This window comes from Corapipo altera, unplaced genomic scaffold (assembly GCF_003945725.1).
Source record: "Corapipo altera isolate COAL_440 unplaced genomic scaffold, ASM394572v1 70, whole genome shotgun sequence".
In the NCBI taxonomy this organism is placed as follows: Eukaryota; Metazoa; Chordata; class Aves; order Passeriformes; family Pipridae; genus Corapipo; species Corapipo altera.
Window position 1 is genome coordinate 1059587 of NW_020884911.1, and position 10198 is coordinate 1069784.

The window sequence follows — 10198 nt, forward strand, 5'->3', positions numbered from 1 at the left end:
ACAGCATGGGGAGAGCAGGAAGAATCCAGGGGAATTGTGTCCTGACAACCAGGGTGGGAGGGCAGGGAGAATCCCGGTGGATTGTGTCCTGACAGCATGGGGAGAGCAGGAAGAATCCAGGGGAATTGTGTCCTGACAGCGTGGGGAGGGCAGGAAGAATCCAGGGGAATTGTGTCCTGACAGCATGGGGAGAGCAGGAAGAATCCAGGGGAATTGTGTCCTGACAGCATGGGGAGGGCAGGAAGAATCCAGGGGAATTGTGTCCTGACAGTCGGCATGGGGAGGGCTGGGAAAATCCAAGGGAATTGTGTCCTGACAGCGTGGGGAGGGCAGGGGGTAAAGGGGGATGGCTGGGGCTGGGGGTAAAAGGAAGGTCTTTGTAAGAACCGTACAGGGAAATAGGGAAGCGGGAGTAAGAGGGATGGGGAGGAGAAGTGGGATCTGGGGGACAGGGGGATATGGAGGAGAAGTGGGATCTGGGGCATGGTGGGGATGTGGGTGGAGGTGAAGGACCGAAGCAAAGTGGACAGCAAGCAACCCCCAGCCAGTTTTAACCACCAAACCCCCACCTTGTGCTATAATTAATGCCCAGAAATACTCTGGAGCATGTCCTGTGAATCAGCAGCACCAGTTCAGGGGTATTTCTGACCAGTAGCATTCAGAAAACCCACCTGGCTGATGCAAAGGTTGGTTGTTTCCATAGCCCACGACTGGTGTCCTGTACAAAGAGGACAATTACATCATCATGACCACTGTGGATAAAGAGAAATACAAGTGTATCCTGCCACTGATAGCCAGTGGCAACGAGGTGAGTCCAGCAGAGTTCCTTTGAAATTATAAACGGGAGATGAGTCTTTATCGTGTCATTTTTAATGTCATAAAATATCCCTTCTGTTCCAGGAAGAAGAAAAGGACTACAAAGGTCCTACTCCAGGGGAACTGCTGGAACCTCTCTTTAAGCAAAGCAGCTGTTCCTATAGAGTATGTTACTTCTGTGTTGGTATTAAATGCTAATTAAAAGGTTGTGTGTAATCCAGTCCGTGTCAAGGTTTGGGTGGTAAATCAAGTACTAGTTCAATTTGAAATAAGGTCTCTGCACCTTTATATCTTAATGTTGCAGATAAAATTCTGTATGACTGAAGAAGTCAGGATTCAGAGAAATCGTGTTGCTACCGTAGCAATTGAAAAATGGGAATTTTACTTACAATTTTACCTATTTATTTATTAATTTTCCCTTCGTTTTATCTGTGTGAGAGTCAAAGAAGCTTTGCCTGGTGTGTTTCTTTGGAACATCACCAAAATGTTTGGGGAGCACTGAGGGCCCTCACTGTGCTCTTGTTTTTGAGGGTGCCCCCAGCATGCCCACACAGTTGCTTGGGTTGCAAGCCCAACGTTTTTGGGGGGGTTTTGTGGTGTGTAAATATATCTAAACGTAATTTTTTTAAAATGTATTTCAATTTTAAGATTGAGTCTTACTGGACTTACGAGGTCTGCCATGGAAAACACATCCGTCAGTACCACGAGGAGAAGGAAACAGGGCAGGTGGGCTGCTCACAACCCCTTCCCCGCTGGCACCTTCCTGCTCAGCTCCTCCAGAAGGCTGGAATTCCTTCAAAAAGCAGAGAGAAATGGTTACTGACACTTTTTTTACCTTCTTTTGGTTGCAGAAAATAAACATCCAGGAGTACTATCTGGGGAATATGATGATGAAGAACCCATTATCAGAACCAGGTGTGTCTCAGATTATTATATTTTGCTGATGGTAATGCATTATGTGGGTTTTAATTATTCCTGGCTGAGAAATACAACTGTAGAAAACTGATTCCCCAGTGCAATAGAGTAGAATTTTGTAGACTGCTTGGGTTGTTTTCCCAAATAAATTGTTTTCAGTTAATTCTTTTTGGCACCTCTCCTTGCATCCATCCTGTCAGTTTTGCTGTGCTAATTCATCAGCTGCATTAATCTGCAATAATTAGTGCCAGGGAAAGAAAACAGAGGATTTAAGACACGGAATCAATGTATGACAGCCCAGACTTTGGCAATACACCCTTTTATTTGGGTGGGGAGAAGTGTTTTTCAGACTGTGAGCAGAGGGCAGAGCTCGTAGCACACCTTGGGCTCTGCTGCTTCCTGACACAACGGAATCTGCAAACCCAAACACTTACCTTTGCTGGTAGATTTGATCCTTGAACAGTTTGGGAGTCTTTTTAGGGAACCTGGCGCAGATCTTCAGAAATACTCAAGTGCCTAAGGTGGGACTCAGGTGGAAATCGAGTTGCTGAGCTCCAAACTCGAAGAGCAGTTTAGAGGAACTGATTTTCAGAGCACTTTTTGCCTGTAAAATAGTCCAAAGAAGTCTTAAAAATCCAGAGACTAAGCATTCATTCATCAGGGTCGATGGAAAGAATAGAAAGAAACATCCTCTGGGTTGGGGTTATTGTTTCATTCTAGGCTGGTGTGTAACAGGTGGGCCTGTTTTCCTGTTCCAGGGTTTTCCTAAAAGTGATTAACTGAACACTGCAGTCTTTTGCAGGGGGTTTAATGCTATTAATCCCATTCCTGGATCCCTGCCTGCAGCCCTGAGTTAGGTCTTAGTCCTGGAAAAAGCAGTGCCTGAGAAATGGCATTGCTGTGGGAGCGAGTCACAGGGATCACTGGTGGTGCCTCATTCTCTGAGGTGCTGCTGCACAGAACACAAGATGTGTCATTCAAGTCACAGTTTTATGGGGCTGGGTGCTGAAATGATGTGAGATGATGCTTCAGGTCGTCTCAGCTGAGTCCTTCAGGCTGTTGTCCCTCTGCCCTTCCTGCTGAGGTGGCAGATCGTGTCCCTTCCCTGCTTCCTGCGCAGCAGCTCATGCTCCTCCCCAAGCACCTGCCTGTTCCCTGTCCAGTTCCCTCCCTTCCCAACAGGAGCAGCAGCAGTGACGTGTTTTCCAGCCCTGCCTCTGGTGTGAGGGCTGAATTAGGCCTGTCCTACCAACCCCAAATTGTTCTAAGGCCATGCTGACTTGTATTTTGCTCTGGACCCCAGACCACTGGTTGTCTCCTTTCTTTCCTCTTTTGCACCTGCAAGTGGCTCTTGGCAGTGCACAAAGTACCAGCAAATACACAAACCAGATAAGCTTCTCTGTGTATAATTTCATTTTACTTCAAGTGCCCAGACTTACCTCGTTCTTAATTATTCCCCAGATCAAGAAGAGAAGGAAAATTCCAAAGATGGTGCAAAAGAGGCAAGTGAAAAACATCTGTTTTAACTTTTCCCATCAATAGTGGAGGCAATTTATGTAGGATCACAGAATCCCAGAAGGATTTGGGTTGGAAGGGACCTTAAAGATGATCCAGTTCTACCCCCTGCCATGGGCAGGGACACCTTCCACTAGCCCAGGTTGCTCCAACCTGGCCTTGGACACTTCCAGGGATGGGGCAGCCACAGCTTCTCTGGGCAACCTGTGCCAGGGCCTCCCCACCCTCACAGGGAAGGATTTCTTCCCAATATCCAATCTAATGATGAAATGATGTAATTAGTCCCCTCCCAAAATGAGTATCAAGAAATGAAACTGTTCCTGAGCTGCACTTTTCTCACTTTTAATGATCAGTCCCAGCTCAGAAATTTAATTTAGTCTTGCTACTTAAATCTTGCCCTTCTATTTATTTACAGTATTCTAATCTTAATCTTAGATAAGATGAATTCTGTGCTCTCCTTAACCACATAACCACAGACAGTTATTTTCCCAGCCACATTAGAGGTCTCCATTCCCTTAGTAACACTTCCATAGATTTTAGGAAGAAACACTTAACAAAGCACAAAATCCCTAAGAGATTGACTTGCTGACCCATCCCATAAAACTCTGTGCTTCCCTTTCCCACTTGTTTAGGCCCCAAAATTCAATTTGAGTTTCCAGGTTTACATCAAAACAATGGAAGTAGATGAAGTATGTTGGAGTTTGGAATTAGCAAGAGCAGGTTTGACCTCACTGCCAGTTATCCTTCATTTTCCTGCTGAAATGAACATTTTGTGTCTGTGTCCTTTATAATATCCCAGATACTATAAAGGGGTGGCTGTGCAGTGATCTCAGCAATATCCAGGCCTGAGGAGCATTTTGGAGGTCACTGAGGGGGCAGAACGTGGCCTATTTTAATGGCAGTGGTAGCTGTGCCTCTTGGAAAGTCAAGAAAAGCAGGTGTTTTGTAGTGTAGCTGCTCAGTTTCAGAGGAAATTTAAGTTTTTTACTGCCTTTTTTTTTTTTTTTTGACAGTATTTATGATGCACTTACAGTGTCTGGATTTCAGCCTATAAAGAATTTAGGCGTGGAATCTCTAGCCAGGAAGGGGCATGTTCACCCTCTAACCTCGTGAATGCCTTACTGCTTCACTCAGGGAACAGTTTTTTGGGAGGGTCAGTGGCCTGTGACAGTGGGATGTGGCTTAAAAGCCAGAGCAGGTGAGGGACAGAAAGGTCCTTGGATCCTTGGAGTGTCCCGACCCCAGAAGGCACCCCTGTGTTTTAGCCCAGAGCCCCATTTGTTGTGCACTGAAAACCTGCAGTAGCTCAAGCAGCACAGGTGGGAAAAGATCAGTTTTGTGGGTTCTGGCATAAACAGAATTTTGGGAACCCAAGAACTCCAGCTGCTCCCAAGACAGGAGCCAGGAGAGGGACCTTACCACTTTAGGGAGTTAATTTCTTAAAGGGGAAGCTGGATGGAACACGAAGGAACAAACCCAAAGAGAGCTGACTTACAGGTGTGAAAAAGTGGAATTACTTTGTACATACCTTGAACGTTGTCAGTCACAGCCACAGGCGGGGTGGGATCCTCTGGATAAGGAGCAGCCCGGGCTGGGAATGCCGGGCTGGGAATGCCAAGAGGGGCGGTGCAGGTACCGGGGTGATTTCACAGGGGTGGCTTTGGCTGCTGAAACACCCGAGCAGCTCCCCAGGTCTGGTTTCACCCCAGCGGTGGTGGTGGGTTCCAGAAGAGTGGGAGGGGCTTTCCCTTTGCTCTCCCCCGCGCAGATCCCCACCAAGAACATCGAGGGGCAGATGACGCCGTACTACCCGGTGGAGCTGGGCAACGGCACGCCCTGCAGCCTGCGGCAGAACCGGCCCCGCTCCAGCACCCTCATGTACATCTGCCACCCCGAGGCCAAGCACGAGATCCTCTCCGTGGCCGAGGTCACCACCTGCGAGTACGAGGTGGTGATTCTGACCCCGCTGCTGTGCAGCCACCCCAAGTACAGGTAGGGTGCCACGCTGTTCCCCCCTGCCCGCTGCGGGGTCTGGGGCACCTTGTTTCCCCCGTGAAGTTGCACCACGTTTGCACTTTGTGGACACCTGCAGGGATTGATCCCAGGTGGGAAGCAGGACTTGAGTTTCAGTAGCCACCACGAAATCACAGAATCCCAGAATCAGCCAGGGTTGGAAAAGACCTCCCAGATCATCCAGTCCAACCCTTGCTCCAACCCCGCCGTGGTTCCCAGCCCATGATGCCACATCCCAGCACCGATGCTACATCCACTCTCACCTTAAACACCCCCAGGGATGGTGACTCCAACCCCTGCCTGGGCAGCCCATTCCAATGCCTGATTACCCTCTCTGGAAAAAATTCCTTCCTAATATCCAACCTAAACCTCCCCTGGCACAGCTTGAGACCGAAATGGGCATTAAAGGCAGATTAAGAACGCTTACCTTCTCTTAGCTTGTGACTTCAAGGTCTTGAGGGATCATCTTCACGGTGTTTGAAGACTGCAGATACCACATGTGTACATAGGCTTTTAAAATCTCTACAAAACCAAAAGTGTGATCTCCAGCCATAACCTTAGCCTTGATTTTAGCTCCTCACAACATGAGGAGCTCTCTAGAAGCCATTTTCATGTGGAGAATTCACAATTTCGGTGTTATTGGCCAAAAATCAAAGTGTAGGGTTCTTTTTTCCTCCCCTTCCCTGAGCTGTACCTGTGCATCTGAGGGATCCCTTAGTCTCAGTCATGCCTCTTTGGACCTTCCAAGGAGCGTAAAAGAGAGGTGCAAAGGGAATAATATGACATACAAACACTGCAGGATAATGGACAGGATTCCTGGCTTTACACAGATGTTGGAAAAGGGGAGTATTTAATCCCTGTTCTAAAACAGGCCACAAAGTCTAAAGGCAAAATCCCGCACTGTGCATTTTATAAACACTTGGCAGCCGGAGTAACTAAGTTAAATGTTAAGTGTCCATAATAAATTTTCTCCTGTAGATGAGCTCGCACATACTCTGTTATCTGTTGCACTGTTACCTGTTTACTGTGGGAGTGTTTTAAGCCTTTGTATCAGTAGCAAAATAAATAGAAAGTGCACAGGCCAGCGGTTCTGTCGCTTGGTAAGAATAAAATGCAGAGCTGCTGCCTCCTTCCAAAGGGAAGGCATGGAAGGAAGGCTTCCTGGCCACCACCAGGAAACACTTCCAATAAACCTGCAGGATCAACATTCCCCACCTCAGTCAATAAGGAAGGGTGGGGGTGGCAGGCTGGGAATGCTGCTCAGTGGCACCACGGGGATCACAGCCCACTGTTTTAAGTGCAGTGCAGTTTTTTCCTGCTGTGTTTTCCCCCAAGCAGCCCCCTCAGCCTCCAGGGCTTTCCCCCTGCACTGCCTGAGCAGAAGTAGCTGCACTCAGAAGCTCCCAGCTCTGGTGAGGTGAAGGTGTGACACGTTCCTACCTTGCTGGGCAGGTTCAGGGCTTCCCCCGTCAACGACATCTTCTGCCAGTCTCTGCCAGGATCCCCACTGAAACCCCACAACCTGGAGCAGCTGGAGAAACAGCAGGAGATGCTGAAGACACCCTTCAGGAGGGTCAAGGAGGTAGGATTTGTTTTCATTTTAAAACAGAAAAAAATATTTTCCGTGTTTAACGCGTTCCGTGTCAGCCTTTCAAATAGCCTTTAAGCTTGTTGAGACCATCTGTTAACTCACCTGATTTGGAAGGGAAACAAAGCAAGTCAGTTTGGGCTACTAGTTTAAAGCTTCTGTAGCCTTTTTTAGCCTTCGGGTCACAAATGTTTGAAGGTTTGGACTGGAATTTTCTTTCGGCTAAAACTGACCGGAACAGCCAACTGGGCTCAGCGTTCAGTAATTCATCTGATTTATAAGACTTTGCAGGGGATTTAACTGCAGCCTTTAAATTTCAGGAAGAAATGCCTTCAACAAAAGAAGAGAAGTTCTCTTCCATTCACAAGCCTGTGGCTGTTGGAAGCCACCAGCTGTTAACGGTGGGGACAACCCACATCTCCAAACTGACTGATGAGCAGCTCATCAAGGAATTCCTTAGTGGCTCCTACTGCTTCCACGGGGTGAGGAACAAGGCTACATGCAATAAATAGCTACTCCTTACCTGCACATCCTGCTTTATGTGTTTGCTTAGTTTTCACCTTTAACCTGTCTGTTGAAATTCGATTTATTTGAGCAGCGAAATGAGAGTAGGTAATGAGAATCTCACTCTGTTAATTGACAATTATGGAGTTTTACAGCTCAGATTTAGGGTTTAAGGTCTGGAGGGAAAGGCACAGGGTTGTTTTGGGGTGTTCTGGTTGTTTTAGGGGTTCTGGTGGTTGTGTTTTTTAATGCTGAGCTTGTACCTCTCCCCAGGGCGTCGGCTGGTGGAAATACGAGTTCTGCTACGGCAAATACGTTCATCAGTACCACGAGGTGTGTTTAAATACTTCTGGTGGTTCTCTGTGTTTTACTTATTTTACTTTTGTAGTGCATTTGACAGATGGCTGGGGGGGGTGGTGTTAGAGGATCTGGAGGAAAGACACCTCCTTTTAATTTTATAGTGCATTTAATAGGTGCTCGTGGGGGTTGGAGAATCTACCTCCTTTTCTTGGCTGATCAACAGCTTGGGCTCAAGAAGCTGGATTTCGGGAAGTAAACCCCTCTGTACACTGTGTCATTATCAGCCTTTCATTTTTTTTCTTAGGACAAGGAAAGTGGCAGGACCTCCGTGGTCGTGGGTACCTGGAGCAAGGAGGAGCACGTGGAGTGGTCGAGGAAGAACGCGGCCAGAACCTTCTACCTGCGAGAGGATGGCACCCAGACCGTCAGGTACAGACACTGCTGCTGCCACCCCTGGCACAGGAGAGCCCTGGGAATACTCCCCTGATTAACAGATACAACAAACTGTCAAGAGCAGCCTGTTCAGATTTATCCCCCTCCCCCCCCGGCCCCAAATCCACATCAAAAATAAGTAATTCAGCACTTGGGAGATGGTGCAGAATAAAACCTTCCACTACTGAACAACCCTTTGCTCCTGCAGTACAACCTGTTGCTGTTTGTGTATTAAATACTTGCTGAATAGTGAGGTGGTGGCTCACACCACTTACTTGCCTGCTTAAAAGAGGTTGTGTTGAATACTTCCAAACTCTTCCGTTCCGATCTTTCCTGGCAGGATGGTGTCTCATTTCTATGGAAATGGAGATGTTTGTGACTTGACAGACAAGCCAAGGCAGGTGACTGTGAAGTTGAAGTAAGTGAACTGATGTTCTGTGTGTGTTTCCTGGGTCGGAGGGGGGAGCTGCTGCTGTTGTCACGGAGCTCCGAAGGCAGCGATTGTTAACTCAGTAAAAATGCTGCAGATAGCAGTGAAACGCATTATTTTGTGCTTCTCACACCCCAGACATCCCAATTTCTCCTCTGTTTTCAGATGTAAAGAGTCTGATTCCCCTCACGCTGTGACCATTTACATGTTAGAGCCTCATTCATGCCAATACATCCTGGGGGTAGGTAAAGACACGCCTGAGATCAGCTGCCAGGTCTCAGGTGTATGTTTAAGGTGGCCCCTTCCTTCCTTCCAGTGACTCTTCCCAGGATTCCTGCAGTGCTGAGTTCGTGGTCTCTGATGTTTTGGTGTCTCTGTTGCAGGTGGAGTCTCCAGTCATCTGTAAAATCCTGGATACAGCAGATGAATACGGGCTCCTCTCTGTGCCCAGCTGAGGACAGCAAAGCCCCCTCCATGAGCCAAATCCCGACATTTCCCACGGGAACAGCCACCTGTGTGAGCTGACAAAGGCCTCACCAGCACAGCTCTAAGCTGAGGGACTCGTGAACCACTTTGTGTATAACTATGTGTATATAAGAGCTTATGGATAAACTTTTAATGATTAAAACCCTGTCTTGCACTTCCTGCCTGGCTCGTGTGTGACACGTTCCACCAGCAGCATCCCTGAGGTACAAACTGCCCGCTGGAAACAGGCACAGTGATAACTGAAGCTTCAAGTGAGGAGCCCAGCTGCCACCAGAAGGAAAAGGTTGAAGCCAACCCTTCCTGCTCAGGAGCCACACCACCTCTCGTGGTTTTTCTACTGCACCAGCATTACCTCTTTGTTTGACTGTTGGCAACTGTGTTTTCACTGTACCTTACCCCTCTCTTCACCTGCTGTTCCTTCTCCCAGCCTGGGCTGCTTCCCAGGACATTCCATCTATTTATTTATTTATATTTAACACTGGAGGGTTCATCCTCATATAATTATTCTGCTGAACACCCTCCCTGCCATCGGGTCTAGTTCCCTGGAGCGTGTCTGCCTCGCAAAGGAGATATGGGAGGTTTTACTCTGCTGGCACTAGAAATTCCCAGAAGCTGGAGAGGGAGGGGATGATCTGAAGTTAGAAATAGGTGGAACAAGTTTGTAATGGCCAACACTCAGAGCCTTGAGCATTTGGGGTGTAGCAACAGTGTCTGGTTTGTTGTGTTGGTCACTTCCGTGTGCCCACCACGGTTCCTGTTTCGTGGAGCCCTTGTGCAAGGCACAGGAATTCCTGGCTGCGGGGCGGAAATGTGCCAGCCCTGTGCCGTGTGACTGGTCAGGTGCTGCCCAAAATAACCCTCCTGAACTGCTGGACTGTTGCAGCACATGCCTTTTAGTGTCTCATCAAGCAGAAAACCCAAACAGCAGCAGCAGCAGCAGCAGCAGCAGCGTGACTTGACATTTAAAGTGACAGTCACTCTCCTTGCTCATATCAAGGTGCCAGAGGGAACTGGAAAAGGGGAAGAGTCTTTTACACAGATTTCATTCCCCCCCCCAGGAAGAGAGTCTGCCCATATTTCCCCACCACAACCTTCTTGCAAAGCATTCACTAGATGAGCAAAAAGTGGCCCAGGTTTTAATCCAGGAGCTTTTAGAAAAGAGGAGACGTTAAAACCAGTGTTGCCCACTCTTCAGATCC

At 47.9% G+C, this 10198-nt stretch overlaps 1 protein-coding gene across 1 annotated transcript in view; it reads left to right on the forward strand.

The window, feature by feature from the left end:
* Window positions 1-9158, forward strand: part of ERLEC1 (endoplasmic reticulum lectin 1) — a 9673-nt gene extending 515 nt beyond the window's left edge. The window contains exons 2-14 of the mRNA XM_027653945.1: window positions 704-808; window positions 901-981; window positions 1465-1542; window positions 1668-1731; window positions 3193-3233; window positions 5015-5238; window positions 6712-6841; window positions 7168-7329; window positions 7625-7684; window positions 7956-8080; window positions 8424-8501; window positions 8679-8754; window positions 8897-9158. Coding sequence (XP_027509746.1) covers window positions 704-808; window positions 901-981; window positions 1465-1542; window positions 1668-1731; window positions 3193-3233; window positions 5015-5238; window positions 6712-6841; window positions 7168-7329; window positions 7625-7684; window positions 7956-8080; window positions 8424-8501; window positions 8679-8754; window positions 8897-8968 — 1296 coding nt within the window. The 3' untranslated portion in view covers window positions 8969-9158. The remainder of the gene's footprint in view (window positions 1-703; window positions 809-900; window positions 982-1464; window positions 1543-1667; window positions 1732-3192; window positions 3234-5014; window positions 5239-6711; window positions 6842-7167; window positions 7330-7624; window positions 7685-7955; window positions 8081-8423; window positions 8502-8678; window positions 8755-8896) is intronic.
* Window positions 9159-10198: the final 1040 nt, after the last annotated feature.